Source organism: Macaca nemestrina, unplaced genomic scaffold (genome assembly GCF_043159975.1).
Source record: "Macaca nemestrina isolate mMacNem1 unplaced genomic scaffold, mMacNem.hap1 Scaffold_108, whole genome shotgun sequence".
Classification (NCBI taxonomy): Eukaryota; Metazoa; Chordata; class Mammalia; order Primates; family Cercopithecidae; genus Macaca; species Macaca nemestrina.
In genome coordinates, this window is record NW_027257591.1 from 67,723 (window position 1) to 91,956 (window position 24,234).

Below are 24,234 nucleotides of genomic sequence, written 5' to 3' on the forward strand. Positions count from 1 at the left end.
TTAAAACCTAGATGATGGGTTGACAGGGGCAGCAAACCACCATGGCACATGTATACCTATGTAATAGACCTGCACATGTATCCAAGAACTTAAAGTAAAATTTAAAAAATAGGGAGTATAGTTTGGTAAGACAATGTGATAATTTTACAAACACAAAACATGTCATACCCACTTCCCCACCTCCCTCAAGTGCTTTCAACAGCATCCTGTTGCTGTTATTAAGAGAATAAAGCATCTACCATCATCTCCCAGCCCCTGCCTGCCTGCCTTCATTCTTGCCTTGTGCCACTTTCTCCCGTGCTTACTTCCTTGCACGTGCCTGTTTCCTGCTGCAAGAGGCATTCTGCAGCACCCCCATCTCTGTTTAGACCGTGGTGTCCCTACACTCCACCGCCCTCAACAATCAACCTCTACTTCTCTCCAGACTGCAAGGGGATCATACCTTCCAGAATGCATCGGTTTTCTACCTCTCATCCCAAGATACGCCAGATTCTTTTACAGCATAAATTTAGAGAACCCCGCTTCCCTTTCTTTGGTGTGCTTTCCTGAATTCTTCATCAGAAACCCATTAGAGTGATTGTCTTATTAGTGCCCATTCTCCCCATCAGGCTGCAGGTTCGTGAGAGCAGGGGCCACGGTCATGTTGGTGAACCACGGTATTCTCAGTGACTATCCATGTGCTTAGAAAGTATTTGCTGAATGAGTAAATGGGTCTGCAGTTCCAACCAAAGCTAGAAGCTTGACTTTGGAAGAATGAAAGTAGATAACGTCTCCAAAGCAGACCCCATAGCATGAGAAAAGAAAGGAAGAACGGAGGCAGAGCTGAAGGATGAATATCGGCACAGGAGTAGGTGAGAGTTCCAGAAATGCTGGGTTTTCACGTGTTTTTACTTACCTCCTATCTGTGTTTCCATCTCTGTGTAGCGTGACTCTCACATCCCTCTCAATTTCTACATTTCTTTACTGACAAGGACAGAGGTAGTGCATTGGACACACTACTAACCAGCATACTCTCTCGGACTTGCAAGGAAATGTAGAGAAAACAATCTAGAAATGGTATCTCAGAAGAAAAAAATATCAAAAATATGAGAATAAATGTGGGAAAAAAATCAATGTTTAAAGACAACTTCTCAACATATTTAGGTATCTCTGGGACCTAAAATTTCATCAGAACTCCCCACACTTCTTTCTTTTTACATTGCTCTGTGTGTGTGTGTGTGTGTGTGTGTGTGTGTGTGTGTGTGTGTGTATTCAACAGAAATCTACCAAAAAAAAAATAATAATAATGCTATTGCTAGAATAATGCTACTACAGGGGAGAAAAATGTAATCTTTTCTTCCACCCATCTTAGCTTCATTGGTTGGGGTTCCTATAACAAAAGACAGATGAACCCCCAAAAAAGCAAGCGGAGGTTTATTAGCATGTATATTTCATATATACATGAGAGATACACAGGGAATGAGGGAATCTCAAAGAGACAGCTCAGACCTTTCTTTTATATAACATCTTCAACAAGGATAATAAATGTTTCTAGAAGTGCCAAGACAAAGTAAAAGGACTTTGGGTCATTGGGGGCAACAAATTGTGGGAAGGCCAATAAATGATAGATTTTTGTGTAAATTCCTCTGGTGCTGTTTCCTGAATAAGGGTCTGAAGTTGTCTACAGAGATTGAGCTGCGTCCTTTCTGGCAGAGAGGGGAGAAAGGGCACTTTTGTCTTTGTATAATATGATTATGTTGTGTGCTTTTCAGAAACTAGAGGGAAGGCCAGAGCGCTTCTTAATTGCTTTCAGCTCAAAATATTTTAGCATGGCGTGTTGTATTCTCTGCACTGTTCCTGCTGCAGATATCTCTAAAGGCATCAGTCGCATCCACAGCACTACTTGTGGGGAAATATTGAGCAGAACTGGAATCAAATGTATAATTCAGCCCCATAGAATCTGAGCCACAGGACAGAGAGAACTGCCCGGGAGTCAAAGCAGACACTGAGCAGCTGACATTCTAAGAGTCTCCTTCCAGTAGATCGGCGCATAAACTCAAGTTCTTTTCACAGATTTGTCTGTGTTTCTTTTTTGGAAAAAAACATAACCCTGTAGCGAAAATGTCTACTTCACAGTGCACCAAAACATCTGGAGCCTTAGCCAGAAGCAGCACAGACCCAGGCAGCCTGGTGATGTCCGGCGGGGGCAGCCCATAAAATCCATCAGCATGTGGCCCTGCGAGCCGCCACCAGTAACATATGTTTACATGCTAATGAATGTCAGGCTCATTTAGAACAAATTTGCATCCATCAAAGTCAAACAGCGAGCAGAGCAGCACATTTTCCTGTGTGTCAGTGGCCCCTGAGATACCAGGGAGAACTTGAATTGCCTGACCCCTTCAACTTCCAAGCATCCCAGAGGGAAAATGCAGACCCCAGGAAAGGACTGTGCTGGAAACCATTTGTTCTTACAGATGTCCGGAGTAGTCTTGTGACTGACCCAAAGACTCCCCTCTGAGGGTGGGGGAGACCTAGGTTAGGAGAGGGTGAACCGTGCTGCCTTCTAAGACCTTCCTTCTAAGGGAGGTTGGGAGAAACCCAGAGTAGGTGGAGGTGAGCCATGCTGGCAGGACCTTCCTTCTAAGGGAGGGTGGGGAGACCTAGGGTACGTGGAGGTGAGCCATACTGGCAGGACCTTCCTTCTAAGGGAGGGTGGGGGAGACCTAGAGTAGGTAGAGGTGAGCCATGCTGGCAGGAACTTCCCTCTAAGGGAGAGTGGGGGGACCTAGGGTAGCTGGAGGTAAGCCGTGCGGGTAGGATCTTCCTTCTAAGGGAGGACGAAGTGTGCTTTGCTAGACTCTGCGCTTGAGTCTCAGCGTGGCGGACCCAGATGGGAGCAAGTCACTTCTATCCTATGATTCTGGGTGTCCTCATCTGTCATGGAAGGTTTGGTTAGATGAGCTTAAAGTCACTCCAGTTGCAAAGCTGTGTGACTTGTAGATACATGCCAGTGTGAATGACTCACTTCACTTTTACAAGTTGCACAGATAGCCAGGCTTCCCCTTGTATCAGTCAGGAGGTCCCAGAAGACTTTGTCACAGGCAAAGAGGTGATTAAAAGGAGTCACTGACGGGATTCTTTGGAGATCGGTGGGCAGGGCCCAAGGGAAGTGAGAATAGCACTCCCCAGATTATGGGCAAGGGATGCCTGGGGAGGGGCTGCTAACGTGGACAGGCATGAGTAAGAGAGGACTGAGGACAGCTCCTCTCCCTCCTCCACCTTCTACCTGCTGCCAGCAATGAATCCAACCAGCAGCCCTAGGCCAGGCCAGGCTCCCAGAGTCAGAGCCAGGAAGAAGCCAGGCACATGGAGAAGCCACTGGTCCCCACCAACACCAAGGGTGCAGTAAGAATTTTGATGGAAACATTTAAAAACTCATTCAACAACTTCCTATCTCCCCAACCAGCCTCTACATATGATTCCACCTTTTCCGACTCCTGAGCCATCCTCAGGGGTGTCACAGGGGTGGGGCTGCCTGCTCTGCCCAGGGCCTGGGACCCTCCAACCTTCGGAGGTCTGGAGTCCCCTCTCCCCTCCCTGGCAGCAACTGTCTTCTCTGCTGTCAAATTATCACTTCCATCCTCCCACAACACATGAGAATTTAAGACGGGATTTTGGTGGGGACACAGCTAAACCATATCAAAGGGGGGACCTGGGGCTTCCTCATGGGGCTCTGGCATGAGCTTGGGTGACACAGGTTATAAGACCCCATCTGCTTCAGGTTTAATTGCATACCCCAATATTCCCAGGTTGTAGTCCTAACCAAGGACCTCAGAATGTGTCTGTATGTGGAGATAGGCCTTTTAAAGAGGTGATGAAGGTAACGAAGTCATTAGAACTGATGCCCTTGTAAGAAGAGATCAGGACACAGACATCTATTGAGGGACAACCGCACGAGGACACAAGAGAAGATGCCATCTGACAGTCAAGGAGAGATGCCTTAGGAGGAGCCAGTCCTGAACCCACCTTGACCTTGGACCTCCAGACTCCAGGACTATGAGAAATACATCTCTGTCTTTTCACAAAACTGCCTGTGGCAGCCCAACCAGAGCCATGCGCCATCTTTGGTTCTCAGAAATTCCACTGGTTTTTATACTCCTGGATTTTAGGAGGCCCCTGGATGACCAGCATGTGGCTAAAGTTAGAGAAGGAGTTACTTGTGTAAGAGAGCCCCACACATCTCTGAGCGGACACCGTACAGCCCATGAGATATTGGGTGTAGTACCATCCTCTCTTCCCTAGGATATTAAGAACAATATCACAGGAGGGGTGTACAGCCACAGCCCCTGCGTCACTGGGAGCAATAGCATCTTCTCCCCCTCTCAATATAAGGAACAATATCCCAGGGTGGGTGTACATCCCCTGTGATATTGGGTGTAACGTCATCGTCTCCCAATGCGGATATTAAGCATAGTGTCACAGGGGGGTGTATACCTTCTCCGCTATCGGGAATAATATCCTCTCCCCTCAGGACTGTATGCAAAATATCGAAGGGGTTTTACAACTCTTGCGATATGGGCAGTAATATCATCCTCTCCCCACCTAGATGTTAGGAACTCTATCACAGGCGGCCGTACATTTCTTGCGATATTGGGAGTCATATCCTCTCCCATCATGGATATTAAGAACAATATTACAATGGAGGTGTACCACCCACTGCCATATTGAGAGTAATATGCTCTCCCCTTCGGGATATTAGGAACAATATCGCAGGAGGTGTGTACAACCTCTGCGATATTGGGAGTAATATCATCCTCTCCCCCTGAATATAAGAAACAATATCACAGGAGGATGTACACCCCCTGTGATATTGGGAGTCATATCATTTTCTCTCCCTCTGGATATTTGGAACAATATCACAGTGGGTGTGTACACCCTCTGCGATTTTGCCACTAGTATCATCGTCTCCCTCCCAGGATATAGGGAACCATATCACAAGGAGGTGTACACCCCCTGCGATACTGGGAGTGATATCGTCCTCTCCCTCCCTGGATACTAGGAACAATATCACTAGGGAGTGTACACCTCCTGCAATATGGAGACTAATATCATCCTCTCGCCCCCTGGATATTAGGAACCATATCATAGGGGTGGTGTACACCCCCTGTAAAATCAGAAGAAATATCATCCTCTCCACCTTTGGATGTTAGGGACAATATCACGGGGGAGGTCTACGCCCCCTTCGATATTGGGAGTTGTATCATCCTCTCCCACCCAGGATATAAGGAACAAGACGACCGAAGGGAGGTACACCCACTGCCATAGTTTCAATAATGTCATCCTCTACCCCCTGGCTGTTAGGAATAACATCATAGTGGGGTGTACACTTTCTTCGATATTGGGAGTGATATCATCCCCTCCCCGCTGGATATCAGGAACAAGTCTATTAATTATTAATATTAATAAATATAAGAAAAATTAAGAGTAATCATCGACATTAATAATCACAATAAAGATAGTAAAATAGTTAAAAATGTTAACGATTAGCATTAATAATCAGTAGTAATATCACTACTAATAAAATAATGATATCAGCAATTGTTACTTAAATCAATATTAAGTGATGCTGGTAATAAAATAACAATATTAGCAATTATTTTAAGCATGCATAATCATATATTTAAAATAATTATCCATAACAGTATCCTATTAATAGTATCATTGATAATTGTTAATATCGATCATGGATGTTTAATAATTAATCATATTACTCCTAATACCGCAGGGGGTGTACACCTACCTGTGATGTTGTTCTTAATATCCAGGGACAGAGAGCATGGGATGTTGTTCCTAATTATCAAGGAGGGGAGAGTGCAATATTACTCCCAATATGACAGGGTGTGTACATCCCCCCCAAGGCACTGTTCTTGCCATTCAAAACAAGAGAGGATGACATGACTCCAGATATCGAAGAAAGTGCAAACCCACGTGTGATATTCTTTCTAATATCCAGAAAGGAAGAAGAGGATAGTAATCCTCATATGGCAGGAGGGGTACACTCACTCTGATATTTTTCCAAATATGCCGGGGGAAAAGAGAATAATTGCATTCCCAATATCGCACCAAGGGTTGTACACCCCGTGTGAGATGGTCCTTCATAATGTTTCAAGGCGGGAGGGATGATATTATGACATATATGGCAGAAAGTGTACACTCCCCAGGGATATTGTTCCCATGATCCTGGAGGGAAGGGGATGATATTACTTTAAATATTACAGAAGGTGTACATGCCCCCAGTGATATTGTTTCTAATTTCCACGTGGGAGAGGAAGATATGACACCCAATAATGCAGGGAGTACAAACAGTCCTGGGATATTCTTCTTAACATTCAGGGAGGAAGAGGATATTACTCCCAATACAGACGGGTGTACACCCTCTGACGGTGTACACACTGAGGGTATACACCCATCTGTGAAAGAGTTCATAATTTCCAGAGAGGGAGATGATATTACTCACAATATCATAAACAGGCTGTGAGTCCACCATGGCCCCTAATAGCCAGCGGGAGGAGAAGGGGTGGCTATTAGTCCCCACCTTGTGGGGGTGCCTCACCCCCCTGCGAGGTGACTCCTAATAGCCAGAGGGGGAGAGGGGGTGGCGATTAGTCCCCACCTCGCGAGGGGTGCCTCACCGCCCTGCGATGTGGCTCTTAATATTCGGGGGGGAGAGGGGGTGGCTATTAGTCCTCACATCGTGGGGGAGGTCCTAAAATAAAATATATGTTAACTATTTAAAGGTGTGAATTTTATTACATATAGAAAAATGTGCGTTTAGCGTACAAATGTGCACATTTATGTCAAATACATGAAAACACATAATCCAGGTGTTTCGGTTCATACCACTGTAGAGACTTTTCGGTTTCTTTTCATACAACTGCCCAACTGGGGCCCAGAGCCAACACCCACCAGCTGTGTCACTGCGTCTGTTGTTTTACTGTCACACACCGGCCCTACCCCACAAAAAAAAAAAAAAAAAAGCCATGGCACTTAATAAAAAATTAATTTTACAACGTTATTAGAGATGACTTGTAGTCCTCTTTGAAGAGACTGCAGCATGTGAAGGATTTCAAATACAACTGTGTTCTGGGTCTCCTGATCTAAGGACCTATCCGCACTGGTGGCTTTAGCAGTGCTTCATGCAAACTTCCAGAAGGCATGTGTGTCATGTCTAAGAGCAAACTAGAGTTCACGCCTCAGCACTGTGTGCCTCTTCTTTCTTCCGTCCCACGGGCACCGTCTTCTCCCAGGGAGCTGGTGCTGTGCTCTGAGGCTCTGTCCCACCAGTCCCTGCCAAGTCCCTGGGGCCACTGTGGAGAACCAGCCTCCGTCTGTCAAAGTGTGTTGTGCAGAAAACAACTCATCCAAATCTGTTTAAAAACCACACATTTGCGACGCCTCTAGGCCTCAGAAGGTGGAGGCAGACAGGTAAAGGCAGCTGCCATGGGGGCTGAAGTTCAAGCCGGTCTGTCCGGCGACTGATGGGCACTGTCTGCAGTGAGCCACTGCACATTTAGCGAGGCTGTCTGGCCCCTCACCTCTGCCAAGCCTCCACCCGTCGAGTCTGGCCTGGATTCTCACACGCCTGCACAGCCTTCATCTGGTTCATAACTCAGCTCACAAAGGGCCCCATACAAAGGCCCCCGTACCGCGGCAAGGACGGCGGTGGTCACACCTGTGGTCATTTATCCTCTCTGCATCTAGCTCCTCTTCCTGAGGCAACAGCACCTCTGAAGTCACAGCCTGGCCTCCCAACTCTTCCCCGTCCCGGGCTTCTTGGCATGTTGCTCTGCTGCACACACCTCAGCAAATACTGCTGATTAGCCAGAATCACCCAGAAATCTCTTAACCTTGATTCTGACTGCTTTTATAATTTGTAATATTTGTACTTCTGGTGTGATTTGAGGAACAACAAATTTTAAAATTAGAGAAGATGTGGTTTTTATTCTCTCCTTTCTACTTGCAACCTTGAAAATTCAAGTAGCAGCAAGGGTTTGTTGAGAGTAACTTCCACCAAATAGAACCTATTACAAATGTACTACAGAGTGTCAAATAACCACATAGATGTAAAATAGAGATGCAGACACAGATATAAAATCCAATGGTTAAACCAAACTGAGAAATGCTTGCCAGTTTGATAGGACTTCTGAAACTTGACAAAAATGTTGGCTAAGGGATACAAGATGTTATGAGATGAGTGAGATGCTTGGCCTAGAACCACAGGCTCTCTCCTCTTTACAGCAGAAAATCCATAAGGAAGTCAAATCTGAAAGAACCAGGTACCATTGAACGGCATCATCAGTCGTCCTTCCCATCCCTCGGCCAGCTGAGGTGAGTGCAGACAGTCGTTCACCAACATCCATCATCCATCCTCCAGGCCATGGCTACACTTTACTCCCAGGCTCCCTGTCATTATGTAGATTAGGTAAATCCTAGCCACTCTCACCTTAAGCCTACCCCTGCCAGCGTGGCAATCACCCAGTCCCAACCACAGCAAGGACAGCCGTGTCCGTGGGAACACAGAGCAGCGGTCTGAAAGGAACCTGGATCTCTGAATACCTCATGGAGCAGTCACCAGCCTGGAACATCCTCCCTGACGGCTTTGCAAGACAGAAAAACTCCTTGGTTCCTCAAGCTACAATACTGCAGAGTCTCAGGTCACAGCATCCTTATCTACCCTCGTCAGGAACCGTTCAATGCTCATCAAGACATGAGAACAAAACTGCAGTGGCACAGTCACACTCGACGCAGACCACCTGCTGCTCACATTCATCGTATTAACACCAAAAAGCCACCGTGGTGGATATCCTGGATGTGGACACTCGGCGGCTTTTTGCTGGAGATGCGCTTTGTGCATTTATCGCACGACCATCTTGGCATCAGGAGCTGCAGCGCAGATGGCAGCTGTGCATGTCACAGGGAGTCTTATTCGCTGGAATCTCAGCCAGCTCCCAGCATCAGCTCCCACAGGGTCCTCTCCTCTGGGAGCACGTGCTTGGACGCCACAGTGTCCTGTGGATCCACAAAACCGCGCTGTCCTCCCTGGCCACTGTGCCTGTCCACTGTGCCTGTTGCGGCTCCGATAGTCCTCCGTGTCTACCTGTTGGGGCTCGGATAGGCCGCCTTGTCCGCCTGCGAGTCCCGTGCACTACAAGATTACGCCATTCCAAGGCTGCTCGATGAGGCTTCACACGGGGGCATTGTATTTCATTCACTGCTAGGTTCTACACTGACTTTTATGACCCCGGGGAAGGACTAAGACTTAAATAGAACAGCGGCTAGGTGATACAAACCGCCGCTGTAATCAGAACATACCAAGACCAGGCCACAGGAAGGAAGAAGCAGCCCTGGGCCGCAGCCTGTTACCAAGTCGCTGACATCTCTGTCCAACATGGATAAAAAGACCCTCTTTCCTCCGAAGTCTAAAGCAACATATCGGCCCATCTAACAGTAATTCTGTTGTACATTTAACTTCATCTTGCCCTTCTAAGTGACTGTTCACGGTCTTAACACCTGAACAAGAATTTCTCAGTTGCTGAACCACTGTTCGTTATTCAGCAGATAAAATGGCAGCAGATTGCACCCCAGGAAGAAACACACCCAGTCACGGGCACAGAACGGGACATCAGCACAAACCGTTTCCCAGAAAAAAACGCATCTCTGCTTTGGGACATACCATCCCCGGTCTCCATGAGCTCGGCGTTGCAGTACTTGGGCGCTGTCCGGGACCCCGTGGAACCCTGTGGTCGCTCCATCTGTATGGAGTGCTCTGAGGTGTACGTGGTTACGTCAGGAGGTGCAGAATGATTATCTGTAAAGAAGCACATCATGAGTGTTTCTGGTGGTTGTGGCGTTTGCTCTGCAGGTTGAGCAAGCCATAGCTCAGGAAGAGACGGGAGCGCAGACGCTCACCGTGGGGGTGCCGTGAGAAGCCAAAGCCGATCTCAGCCACGTCTGCCACAAACATCTGGCACAAAGGGGGACCCCAGCATAACTCATGTTGCCGAAAATGGAGTAGAGTTCGGTGAAACCTCAATTTCCTAACAGGAGCCACGTCAGCGGCATTTTAACTAGAATAACGTTAGACCGGCAATGGCAGGGCGCCAGGAAGCGTGTGTGTGTTCATGGAAGGGTCCCGTTTCCTGTCGGCCACCGTCCACACAGCCCAGGGCTTTACTCGCGCTTTGGAGCCCAGGGCCTGGAAATGGAAACCCAGCTCTGAAAACTTCTGGGGATTTGGGGATGTCCCTAAAGCTCTCCGTGCCTCAGTTTCTTCATCAAATGGGAACAGTAATGGCTATGACCATGTAGGATCGGGGCGGGGGGGTTGGCCAGTGTGACTATGTTGTGCCTGGACTCCTTAGAACACTCACGCACACATGATCACAGATGCTAAGTTCTCATTCACAGGCTTCTGATTATCTCAGAAGGTCAAATGCACATCTGACTTTTTACTTCTCTTCTTTTGCCACACAAAATATTTCTGCTCTTCAAGTTTCATTATTTTGTCACAGCTTTTCCAAAAAACTCCCAAACTTATAGAAAATTTCCAGATAGTCTAGGAGGATTATCTTTGTGCCCAATTAGAAATTACCGGAACGCGATCAGCCGAGAGTTACATTTGGGTCACACTGAGCCCTGACGTACATGAGTTAGGAGCCCCTCATAGTTTGGATAAATTAATTCTTTGTACTAAAACTTCCTCCAGTATTGAAAGGGTAAACCCACACAGGGAGGCCCAAGTGCAGTGATCCATTTATTCAAAAATATGTGTTTTCCTTGGTAAGATTCTGTGCATTTTCTTAAAATTGAATAAAATCTGAGGATACAAATGCTTCCACCAAGTGGCAGAGGCGGTGTCTGGCCTCCCCGTTCACGTCTGGCAGAGCCTTGGCCACTATCCTGCAATCCAATATACACATGGAATTTTATTATGGAAAAATACGTAGCAGTCACACATTTCTGTTCAATGTTTAGCCTGCTGTGATTTCAGGTAGGGTTATTAATTCACATAAACGAGTGTACATGTTCCTGAAACTGTGTCAAACTGAAGTTTAACACTGCTTTGCATTTGAGTACTACTTTGCAAACTTTTAAAGAGTATTTCTGTTTTCTCCTTTATACTCACAACAGTTGAGAGAGAAAAATTATTGTTTTCAATTTTTTTTCCCTCACTCAAGCCTAAAGCAGGAGAAGGGACTTCAAGATCCCAGCAGCAGTAATTGGGAAAAGTGAGACAGACCCAGCTCTCCTGACAGCAAACTCCTGTTCCAGACAGAAAACAGTTGACGCTTTCAGTGTCAGTGAGCACCGAAGGGGCTGGGACCCAAGTCAATCCCAAACACCTCTGGGTGTGAAGGAGTCAGTGATCTAGAAGTGAACATTCTGGGGTTCTGGGGTGTCTGTCGGCTATCTGATCACACATGACGTCCACCTGCTTCCCACTGAGGGTTTTGCAGAGATCAGGCTTTCCTGTGGTAGCTGGTGCCGGGAGGGTCTGAGCCTGCGGCTCGTGCTCCGTCATCGGCGAAGTGGTACACAGTCATCTCCGGTTACTGCTTTAATAGAGACACACACCAAAACCTATTCAACCCAAGTCCCATACTTGATGGAAAACATTTTCTCCTGAACCATTCAAAGGCAGAGCGACGCGAGGCTCATCGTGGCTCCCCCACGTGTCGACTCTAGCTCTAGTAATTCTCACTTCACTCCTTTTCCACGGCATCTTCAAACGTTGTAGGGCAGTGATCCTAACTTTGCTCTTTTTCTAATACAGAGGATCTCCCTTGTCATAGAACCTACACAAGACAGTGCGCCACGCCCAAGAAATCTGAACACCTGTGGCAGACAGCAGCGTAAAGCGGCCGTGCTTAAAGCCCTCGTTTCCTTAAATGACTCCCGTGGTCAGGAGGAGCACACTTTAAAACCCTGTCCTGTTGACTGGGACTGTTAAGGTTTCACGCAGGAGCATAAGTGAGAAGAAAAGATAGAAGCGGATATGGCTGCAGGATTCCCCAGGAACACGAAAGGACTTATAAAACAGAAGGCCCCTGGAATTCGGATATGGCTGCGGGATTCCCCAGTAACAAGGCCCCTGGAATTCCAGCTGTGGGAGGAACCTGGGCATGAGAAAAGCAGTACAGCAGCTTCCAGAAACAATCCAACCAAAGCACCCCAGGGGCCAGAGGGGCTCTGCGCTCTTTCCACTAAGGGATTCCACAGCCAAGATACAAACAGAGGAAAACGTGCACACACAAAGGGGTTTAGACAACAGGCACAGAAAGACACTGTGAAGCGTGCTCACCCATGGGGGTCTGGGCCATGACATCCGCTAGCCTGTGGGCAGCTCTGCTGCCCCCGCTCTGCGTGGAGGACGAGGAGGTGGTGGACGTGGTGGAGCCGTGGATGGCCTGACTGATCCAGTGCTCCACTTTGATGCTGCCCTGGCTGGAGGTCGGGGCGCCCTGGGAGTCCACCTGCACTGAGCCTTCATCTTCTGAGCCATAAGAGGTATCTGTGTAAGAAGAAAGGCAATTTGCTATATGTTGCAGCAAAAACAGGCACTACAATCTCAGTCCCTCCAACACAGATTTACTTCACGCAAGTCTGAACAGTTGTTTAATGACTTTTTGCCGTAGACACTCTTGAGAATTTAAACCACTTTTCAGATAATGAACCATTTATTTTAGCATAATGAATTTTGCTTCCAAAGCACCTTATACAAACATGCTATAAGATGTTTGATACTGTCATCTCAAAGATGCACTGACACATTTCCTCTACACAGCAGTTTGGGAAGAAACCAAGTGTTTTCTTGTGTCAGTCAGAAAGTGAGAGGGCAAGGGGAGGCGGAGGGCCTGTGCAGCTCTCAGGAGTCTCAGTGTGACTATGTTTAGCCCCGAGATGGGGCTGAGATGCTCTTCTGGGCTCTGATTTATTTCTACGTTGGTGTGTGTGTTAGATACCCTTGCAGGTGATTTTTGCATCTGTGTGTTAGTTACCCATAGAGCTGATTTGTTTCTACATCGGTGTGTTAGATACCCATGCAGGTGATTTCTGCGTCTGTGTGTTAGTTACCCATACAACTGATTTCTTTCTATGTCAGTGTGTTAGATACCCATGCAGCTGATTTATTTCTACATCGGTGTGTTCGATACCCATGCAGCTCTCTAAGGATCAAGACGCTGATGATGGTAACAGGAGGGAAAGCAGAATGTGCCTCACATAGAGCGGCCCCTCCACCTCCCCGCTTTCCTCTGGGGCACACAACAAACCCTCATGTTACATTTTGCACTCAAATCTATTCACCTTTACACTATTCGTTTCTTATACATTGTCATTATTGATTTTTCTATCTGTACAAATTGGATATCTTGGATTATGAGAAAATACATCCCTTTTTTCACTATAATTCGCGAGAACATTTTTCATTTAATAACTTTTCATGCAGCACCAAGGTTTTTGGGAATAAATTGCTGCTGTATTTGTTAAACTTCAACGTAAGAATGACACTCAGAATCCTACCTACAAGTGAGTGATGGGAGGCGCTGGCTCAGGTGAGCAGCTCCAGATCATTGAGTGAGAGAAGGAGTCACAGCAAATAATCTTAAGACACTGGTTTGCTTCTTAAAAGACAGTAAGGGCAAACAATATTCACACTTATTACCACTGTCACATGACTTACGCTGTTTGGGAATTTTTTAAAAAGTTTACTTGTTAGACAAGCAATAATATTAGGAGCCTGAAAATTCTCTATCATCTTGCTTTTTTTTCTTTTGAGACAGAGTCTTGCTCTGTTGCCCAGGGTGGGGTGCAGTGGTGTCATCTCTGCTCACAGTAACCTGTCACTCCCCGGCTCAAGTGATTCTCTTGCCTCAGCCTCCCAAGTAGCTGAGATTATAGGCAAGTGCCACCATGCCTGGCTCATTCTTGTATTTTTAGCAGAAACGGGGTTTCACCATATTGGCCAGGCTGGTCTCGATCTCCTGACCTCGTGACCTCATGATCTGCCTGCCTTGGCCTCCCAAAGTGCTGGGATTACAGGCATGAGCCACTGCGCCTGGCCGACCCTGCCTTTTAAGAAAACTTACACAATTTATATAAAAGTAAAAGTAAAACTGACACAGCCTTGAGACTTTTGAGAAAGGTACACAACCAGGTGTCCATTTGGAGCACAACCATCTCCCCAGAACGTCTTCTCAAAACCCTTTCCAATCTTTCATTCCTCACTCCCACCTACCTTTTCCAAGAAACCTGCAGAATAATGTGATATAGACACTCGACAGAATAGCAGCAAACCAAGCAAGCAGCATATGAAATGGATGATACAGCATGACCAGTGGTGACTAGAATTACACACCATGGGGACAGGAAGTCAGGTTGATTTAACATTCAAAACTGAATTAATGTCATACGCGGTAAAGAATTACGGAGTAGAACCGCGTGTTAACCTTAGGAGACATAGAAAAGTACTGACAAATTCAAGAGAACGAAACTCAACAAACCATGAATAGAAGGCAATTTCCTCAACCTGTTAAAGTACATTCCTGAAAAGCCACAGCTAACATTGTATTTAATGGTAAACAATAGAATGCGTTTTCCCTAAGATGGAGAACAAGACAAAGATGTCCCCTCTTGCCACTTTTATTCAACATTATCTGGCAGGTTCTAGCTGGTGAAATAAATTAACAAGTTTAGTAATAAAGACATCCAGATTAGAAAGGAATAAAAGTGTCTTTATTCATAGATGACCTGACTTTGGCATGTAGAAAATGGCAAGAAGTACACCAAAAATTACTAAAACAAAGTTTGATGGGATCATAGGACACAAGATAAAGATATACATATACTAGCAATAAAAAACCTGAAAATAAAATTAAGAAAATCGTTCCATTCACAATAGCATCAAAAGCAGAAGACATTCAGCTGAACTTCTAACAAAAAGGTGCAAAATGTGTACAATGACAACTATAAAACATTACGGAGAGACATTAAAGATCCAAATAAATGGAAACTAAATAAATGGAGGCAGATTCATGATCGTGAATTCGAAAACGCAGCATTATCAAGACAATTCTTCCAAAACTGTTCCATTAATTCAAGGCACTGCCTAATAAAATCCCAGAAGGCTGTGTGTGAAATGGAAAGCTTATTCTCAATTTTATCTGGAAATACAAAGGACCTACAATAGCCAAAATAAATTTGAAAAAGGGAAACAATGTTGGAAGACTTCACTATCTGATTTCAAAACTTTACATAAAGTCATAGTTATTAAGGCAGTGGTATTCGCACAAAAATAGATGTATACATCAAAGGAACAGAATTAAACTCAGAAATAAAGCCTTATATTTATGATTAATTTATTTTTGACAAAGGTCTCAAGACAATTCAGTAAAAGAAAGGTAGTTTGTTTTTTCAACAAATGTTGCAGTGGCAACTGGGTACCCACACACCAAAAAGAAAAACCGTGGGGGAAAGAATCCCCCAAACCAAACGAAAACAAAAATCCGACTTAGATCTTTACTGCACACACAAAAATTAACTCCAAATGGATCACAGACCTAAATGAAAGAACAGTAAGACCATGACACTTCTAAAACTCCCAAAGACACAACCCATGAAAATTAGTGAAATGGACTTCATTAAAATAGAAAACTAGTAAGTTTTAAAAGATGATTATCTCCCTATAACTAATGTAACAAATTACCTTGATCTTAGTGGCTTACAACAAGACAAATCTATTATCCTATTGATGAAGAAGTCAGAAGTGTAAAATCTAAGTGTCAGCAGAACTACGTTCCTTCTGGAGGCTTCAAAGGAGAATCCATTTCTTTACCTTTCCCAACTTTTAGAGGCCACCTGTGTCCCTGACTCATGGCCCCTCTTCATCTTTAAAGTGCATCAATCCAGTCTCCAGTTCTTTTCTCTTTTAAGGACCTTCTTGATTACAGTGGGTCTACCTACTTAAACCAGGATAATGGTCCCATCTCAAGATCTTAAATTAATCAGCTGCAAAATGCCTTTTAACCACTTCAGACAACAGGTTCATAAGTTCTGGGGAATAGGACCTGGGTATCTTGGGGGAAAGGCTTTGTTCTGTCTGCTACATAGTAGTTTGTTCTTTCACTGAGAAACGTTACATCTGTAAAACTCTTATATTCAGATTGCATAAGGCACCTGTAACCCATAAGATGACAACCAACCCATTTACAACATGAGCAAAAAATCTGAACATTTTACCAATATATACAAATGGCTATGAATAGGAATTAGCACATTAAAAGCTAATAAGCACATTAAAAATGCTTAGCATCATTCATTGTTGCAAAGTAAATACACAATGATATACCATTCCACATCAATTAGAATGACAAAAATAAAAATAACAGTAACTATTGGTGGTGATGATGTGGAGAAACTGGGATGAGCATATGCTGCTGGTGGAAATGTGAAATGGTGCAGTTATTTTGTAAATAATTTGGCAGTTTTTAAAAAGCTAAACCTAAACTTACAATAAGACTCAATCATGCTACTTGGCATCCACTTAAGATAAAAGAAATTATATGCATACACAAAGATATGTACATTAATGTCAATGGCAGCTGAATATGGAAACAATGAATAACCAACTGGTAAATGAATAAACAGAATGTGTCATATCTATCAAATAGAATATAAATAAATAATAAGAAATAAACTACTGGTGCATGGTACAGCAAGGACTTCAAAACAGGTAAAGGAGGCATAGAGAAGTGTGTACATTGTATGATTTTATATCATAAAATTATAAGATCATAAAAAAACCAAAAACCATAAAATCAGAGTAAAATATTCTATGATTTTATATTCTAGAAAATTTAGAGTGCACTGTTATGATTTCTAGGGTTCTTTTCCGTAGAGCTAACCTTTCATCTGATATCCTTTGCAATCAGCCAAGTACATTCTTTAGCACGTTTATAGTGTAGTTCTGCTGATAACACATTCTCTCAGCTTTCATATTTGGGAATGTGTTGTTTCACCCCTGTTTATAAAGGAGATTTTCCCTGGATATGAGTTGACAGGCCTTTCTCCTGCTTTTAGTGCTTTAAAAAAATGTCTTTCCATGGTCTTCTGGTCTCCACTGTATCTTCACAGAAGTCACGCGTTTTTGAAATGCTTCTCTGGTATGTAACGTGTCTTTTCCTTCTGAGTCCTTTCAGGATCTCCTCTTAATCTTGGGATTTCAGTACTTTGGCTATCATGAACTCGGATGTGCTTCTTGTTATACTTGTTCTGCTTGGAGTTCACTGAACTTCTCGGGGCCGGACACAGGTGTTTGACATCAATCTGAGAAAATTTTGACTCCTGTTTTCAAAGGTTCTTGCTCTTCTCTTTTCCTTCTTGTATTACAAGTATATTGACGTATCACAGGAGCTTGAGGTTCTGTTGGCTTTCCTTTCATTTTGTTTCTCTGGGCTTCACTTTGGTTAATTCCTTTTCATCTCCCTTCGAGCCCACAGACTTCATCTTCCTTCTCCAACCTGTTAAGCCCATCAGCGCCATTTCATCTCAGTGTCATATTTTCCAGCTTCATAGTGATGTCTCATGTATACCCTATATATGCACAGCGTCTCCTATCATGGACATTGCCTACCAGACTGGTACATTTGTCACAACTGATACTTCTACAGTGAAACATCATTACCACTCCAACTCCATCATTCACATCAGGGTTCATTCTTGGTGTTGTACAATATATGGCTCTGGACAAATGCATAACATGTATCCACTATTACAGTATCATACAGAGATCACATGATACTAAAAACTCTCCTGCTCTGCCTATTCATCCCTGCCTCCCCCTGGCAACAACTGATCTTCTTACAGTCTCCATAGTCTTGCCTTTTCCAGGATGTTGTAAAGCTGGAATCATACAACAACCTTTTCAGATTGCTTCTTTCACTTAGCAATATGCCCTTTAAGTTTCCTCCGTGTCTTTTTATGGATAGCTCATTTATTTTCAGCCTCAAATAATATCCCATTGTCTGGATGTACCACAGCTCACTTATACATTCACCTACTGAGGGGCATTTTGGTTGCTTCCAAGTTTTGACATCTATGAATAAGGCTGCTCTAAATATCTACTTGCAGGCTTTTGTGTGTAGACATAAGTTTTCAACTGCTTTGAGCAAATGCCAAGGAGTGTAATTGCTTTATCATATGGTAAGAGTATAGTTTTGTAAGAAACCACCAATCTGTCTTCCTAAAGGCTGTTCTATTTTTATTAAGACCCGCCATGAATGAGAGAGAATTCCCACAGCTCCACATCTTCACAGGCTTTGGTGTTGATAGTGTTCTGGATTCTGGTGTAGTGATATCTTACTGTTGCTTTCATCTGCATTTCTCTATGACACGTGATGTGAAGCATCATCTCATACGTCGATTTGCCATCTCTATATCTTCTTAGATGAGGCATCTGTTAGTCTTTGACCCATTAATGTGATGAATTACGTTAATTGGCTTTTCAATGTTAAACCGGCTTTGGATACGTGAAATTCCATGTGGTTTTAGTGCACAATTTTTGCTAGATTTGCTAATATTTTATTGAAGATTACTGCATCTATGTTCATGAGAGATGTTCTGTAGTTTTCTTGTAATATTTTGTTATTAAAATGGTATTTGATATTAAAATGATGCTGGCTCTATAGAATGAGTTAAGAAGTATTCCTCAGCTTCTATGTTCTGAAAGAGATTGTAGATAATTGGTATAATTTCTTCTTAGATATTTGGTAGAATTCACCAGTGAACCCATCTGGGCCTGGCACTTCCTGTTTTGAAAGGTTATTAACCACTGATTCAATTTAACAGATACAGGCCCATACAGATCGTTTCTTCCTGTTCAAATTTTGGCAAATTCTGTCTTTAAAGAAATTGGTTCATTTCATCCACGTTATCAAATTTGTGGCCATAGAGTTATTCATAATTTTTATTATCCTTTTAATGTCCATGGGATCTGTAGTTATGTCCCTTATTTCATTTCTGATATTGGTAATTTATCTGCTGTATTTCTTTTTCTTGTTAGAGGCTTACAGATTTTCTCTCAAAGAACCAGCTTTTGGTTTCATTGATTTTTCTCTACTGATATTCTGTTTTCAATGTATTGATTTCTGCTCTTTCATTATTTGTCTCCTGCTTAGAATTTAATTGGATGTTCTTTTTCTAGTTTTCGAAGGTGGAAGCTGATTGATTTTAGATCTTATTTTTAACGTATGCATTTAAATCTATAAATTTCCCTATAAACATTACTGTCACTGCAGCTCACAAATTTTAACAAGTTTTCATTTTCATTTACTTCAAAAATTCAAAGAAATCTTCAGGTTTCTTCCTTGAACAATGTATTATGTATAAGTGTACTGTTTAATATCCTAATATATTTTCCAGTCGTCCATTATTGATTTCTACTTTACTGTGGTTGAGAACATACTTGTTTGATTCCTATTCTTTTAAATGTGTTAAGGTGTGTTTAATGGACCACAACATGGTATGTCTTGGTGAATGTTGTGTATTCTGCTGCTGTTGGAGGAAATAGTCTATAAACTTCAGTTACATACAGTTGACTGAGGATGCCGATTTCAATTTTGTCCTTACTGCTTTTCTGGCTACTGAATTGGTCCATTTCTGATAAAGGGGTGTTAACGTCTCCAACTATAATAGTGGGTTAATTATTTCTCCTTGAAGTTTATCAGTTTTTACTTTGGAATTCTGATACTTTGTTAGCAAAAGTACATTTAAGGATTGTTACATCTTCTTGGAGTATTGACCTCTTTATTACGTAATAGTCATCTCTGGTAACTTTCCTTGATGTAAAGTCGACTCTGTCTAAAATTAATATCACCACTTCCATTTTTCAAAATGAGTGTTGGCCGGGCACGGTGGCTCATGCCTGTAATCCCAGCACTTTAGAAGGGCAAGGCAGAATGATCACCTGAGGTCAGGAGTTCAAGACCAGCCTGGCCAACACGGTGAAATCCCATCTGTACAAAAATAGAAAAAATAAATAAATTACCCAGGCATGACGACAAATGCCTGTAATCCCAGCTACTCGGGAGGCTGAGGGAGAATCACTTGAACCTGGAAGGCAGAGGTTGCAGTGAGATATCAGGCCATTGCACACCAAAAAATTAGTGTTAACATTTATATCTTTTGCCATCCCTTTACTGTTGATCTATATGTATGTCTTTATATCTAAAGTGGATTTCTTATAGATAATATATAGTTCGGTGCATTTGGACTGACATTGAAAGTAATAATATACAGTTGAATTAACATCTACCATATTTGTTACTATTTTCTATTTGTTGCCCTTGTTCTTTGTTTTTGTCTTTCACTTTTTTTTCCTTGTGGTCTTTATTGAGCATATTCTATGATTTATTTTCTTTCCTTTCTTAGCATATCAGTTACTTTTTTTTTTTTTTTTTTTAAGTGGCTGCCTTGGAATTTGCAATATAAATTTACAAGTAACCCAAGTCCACTTTCAAATGACACTACACTGGTTTCTTGATAATGCAAGCACACTATAATAACAAAATAACCCTAATTCCTAATTGCTCTCTCCCATCCCTTGGGTATCACTGCTCTCATTCATTTCACTTATATTTAAGTGTGTGTATATGACATATACATAAGCATATAATACAGTATATTTACCGTCGCTATTATGAATGAACTGTTAAGTTAGATCTGTTAAGAAAAATGAAAGATTTTCTTCTACCTTCACTATTTCTTCTTTAATGCTTTTTGTTTTTCTATTTATTTTTTTAAACAGACAAGGTCTTTCTCTGTTGCCCAGGCTGGAGTGGAGCAGCATCATTATAGCTCACCGCAGCCTTGAACGGGATCCTGGGCTCAAGAAGTGACCCGTCTCAGCCTCTCAAAGTAGCTGGCACTATAGGTGTTGGCCACCACGTTTGGCTTTTTTTTTAATGAGACAGAGTCTCACAACGTTGCCCAGGCTGGTCTCAACTAAGCGGCCTCCAGCTCTACTCCCATCTTTGCCTCCCAGAGTGTTAGGATGACAGCTGTGAGCCCTGTAAACAGACTGTGCTCTTCCTTTCTTTGTGCACAGCTGAGTTACTGACCTCTACTATTTTCTCTAGAGAACTTTGAACATTTTTTGCAAGGCAGGTCTACCGGCAACAAATTTTTCAATTTTTGTAGGAGAAGGTCTTTTCTTTTTCTTCACTTTTGAAAGATAATTTCACAGAGTATAGACTTCTAGGTTAATGGAATTTTTTTCCTCTCAATAGTTTAAATACTTCACTCCACTTCTTGCTTTCATGGTTTTTGAGGGGAAGTTGAAAATAATTCTTATCTTTGATCCTCCATAGGGAAGGAGATTACTCTGGTTTCTTTGCTTTTTAATCTTTGATTCACCATAGTTTCAATATTTTATGCCCAAATAGAGTTTATTTTTGTTTTGTTTTTGTCGTCATCGTTTTTACATTTATCCTTCTTGGTGTTTCTTGAGCTTCCTGGATCTATGGTTTGGTGTCTGGCATTAATCTGAGGAAATTCAGCTATTACTGTTACAAATATTTCTTCTGTTCCTCTTTCTTCCCCCTTGTATTACCGTTATGCATATTTTATGCCTCTGTGGAAGTCCCATAGTGCTTGGATACTCCGTTCTTTTTTGCTTTTCAGCTCTGGAGGTTGGAGTTGGGTATTTCCCTTTCTCCCAGGTCAGAAGGCTCTGATAAAATCCCACCAGGTTAGTCTCCACTTAACTAGCTTCTCAGGAAGGTGGACCTAGTGAAGAGTGCACTTGCATATTGAAAAATGATTCCTATTCTCTTTCCCCTGTAGTAAGTATGAGGGGATTTTTCTCTGATGTTTACTTCGAGAACCTGATTGAGCTTCTGATGATACAACTCACAAAAGCATGAGACCCATATGCACAGGCCTCCTGGAGGTTTTAACTCTCAGACGTGGCCACACCTCACCACAGCAATTTGTCAATTCCAGTTCAGGGTTTCCAATCCCAGCGTGGGTTCCTTGGAGCATTGTGCTCCAGTGTATGGTGATTCATCTGCTTTACCTGTCCAGCCAATCTGGGGACAGTGGCTTGCCGGTGACCTCACGTCTCTTGCAGGTTTAAGAAGAGCTGCTGATTTTTCAGTTTGCTCAGCTTTTTACCTGTGAGGAGGGAGTGACAATTCTCAAGATTATCGTGTACAGAACCTGAAATTCCCCAACTGCATTATAGTGAAAAGTGTCTTCCCTTCCTCTGGCTCAAGAATTAAAATATTTTCATTCTCTGACACGTTGTACTCTGATTCCCTAAATATTTATAATTGCAGATTTAAAAACTCAGTTTTCTGCTGTATCAGACATGTAGACTGGCACTTTCCAACAGAATTATGAGAGTCCTGTTATAGAACTTGAAACCTTCCTTGTAGCCTCATATAAATATATAAACAGGTATAATTAATTTTACTGGTATATTTTTAACTCAAAATGCTCATGCTATACTTGCAATAAGAAATACAAATAGGCCGGATGCGGTGGCTCAAGTCTGTAATCCCAGCACTTTGGGAGGCCGAGGCGGGTGGATCACGAGATCGGGAGATCGAGACCATCCTGGCTAACACGGTGAAACCCCGTGCCTACTAAAAATACAAAAAATTAGCCAGGCGTGGCAGTGGGCAGCAACTTGGGAGGCTGAGGCAGGAGAATGGCATGAACCCGGGAGGCGGAGATTGCAGTGAGCCGAGATCACACCACTGCACTCTAGCCTGGGCAACAGAGCTAGACTCCGTCTCAAATTAAAAAAAAAAACAAATACAATATTTTCTATTTTTTATATTAACTGGCATGTCTTTCACGCAGCAAATCCAGTTCAGACCAGGCACACGTCATGTGCTCAGCCGCCGCATGTGGTGAGTGACAGAGACCATCCTGCATGTGTGTGCACTTTTTACTGCCTTTTTCTTGACCACAGATTCTACCCCCCGTTTCTCTGTGTATGCGGTGATTATTTGCTGAATATTACACATTGTGGGTAACTTGTTGAGCACACTCAGGATCCCTAACCTCCCTCTGAAGCTTTCCAGCTCTTGTTTTAGCAGTTAGCACAGGCACGGCTGGGTCATCGTGACATGGGCAGGCTTGGTTGGATTCGCTGTTGGTGTGAATCTGTGGAGAGCTCCCATCCTGCACCCACTTGGGTCTCCCCCTCCTGGACGTGGTAAGATGGCCATGCTCCGCCCACACCTGAGCTCTCTCTGATCTCCCCCTCCCGGACATGGTAGGACGGCCATGCTCCGCCACACCTGAGCTCTCTCCGAGCTCCGCCTTCTGGATGTGGTAGGATGGCCATACTCCGCCCACACCTGAACTCTCGGCACCACGGTCTGCAGGTGTTCTCCAGAGGGCAAGTGTACTGTGGGTGCATCTCATTCATTCTCCTGCCCTCGCCCTCAGGTTCTGGCTGGTACAGCTGTGGTCACAGACTAAAAACAGCCACCTCATTCGTTTTGTGCAGTTTTACAGTTGTTTAGGGCAGATGGGTGATTTGGGTCCCTGTTCTCTCATCATGGCTAGAAGTAGTTTTGGCAAATTATTCTTTTATCTTTACATTCGGAAACTAAAGGAAAGTTTCACCCATAGAATACTAGCGTTGCGACAATCCTAATGAGAGTTTCTCCAGAAACTAGGATCCAGGTCAGCAGCCAGTCATTTCATAGAAGATAAACTTCAAGAACATTCTCTGAAGGGCAATGAAACTGAGTAAGATCTAACCACTGTTACCAACAACCAAGAAAAATAGGTAAGAAAATGCAGCTAAGATTTGGATCAAGTAAGTACGGTAATAAACATGCAAACTATCGCTAAGCACAAATAGGCTGGGAGTAAAAAATTTTTATGACATTGACATTTACGATTTTACAAAACTGCCCCATATGATATATCAAGAGGACTCCTGATGAAAATTTACAAAGGATGCTTTATGGCTTATATAAAACTGTTGGTCAAATCCAAATATTTCACAAAAATAACATTTCAAATAATATTCTTTTATATTTTGCAGACATCTGTACAAGGAGGTTATTCATCACACATGACCCAGTAACATTTGTCAGCGGTTGGATTCAATACGAGAAATAAGCAAATAACCGTAACCGCACTGTTTCTTCCATTTCAAAGTCTTTTCTCTTATACAAA

The 24,234-nt window shown here is 43.2% G+C and overlaps 1 protein-coding gene across 33 annotated transcripts in view; it reads right to left on the reverse strand.

Moving 5' to 3' along the window:
• Positions 1–24,234, reverse strand: part of LOC139361223 (disco-interacting protein 2 homolog C-like) — a 173,525-nt gene that overhangs the window by 32,553 nt on the left and 116,738 nt on the right. For 28 of the 33 annotated variants that reach the window (XM_071089769.1, XM_071089768.1, XM_071089771.1 and 25 more), the window contains 2 exons: positions 12,341–12,550; positions 9,713–9,847 (listed from right to left, as the gene is read on the reverse strand). In XM_071089769.1, coding sequence (XP_070945870.1) covers positions 9,713–9,847; positions 12,341–12,550 — 345 coding nt within the window. Of the gene's footprint in view, positions 1–844; positions 9,848–12,340; positions 12,551–24,234 lie in introns of those variants that run through there. The other 5 variants (XR_011618784.1, XR_011618783.1, XM_071089772.1 and 2 more) reach the window with 4 other exon arrangements.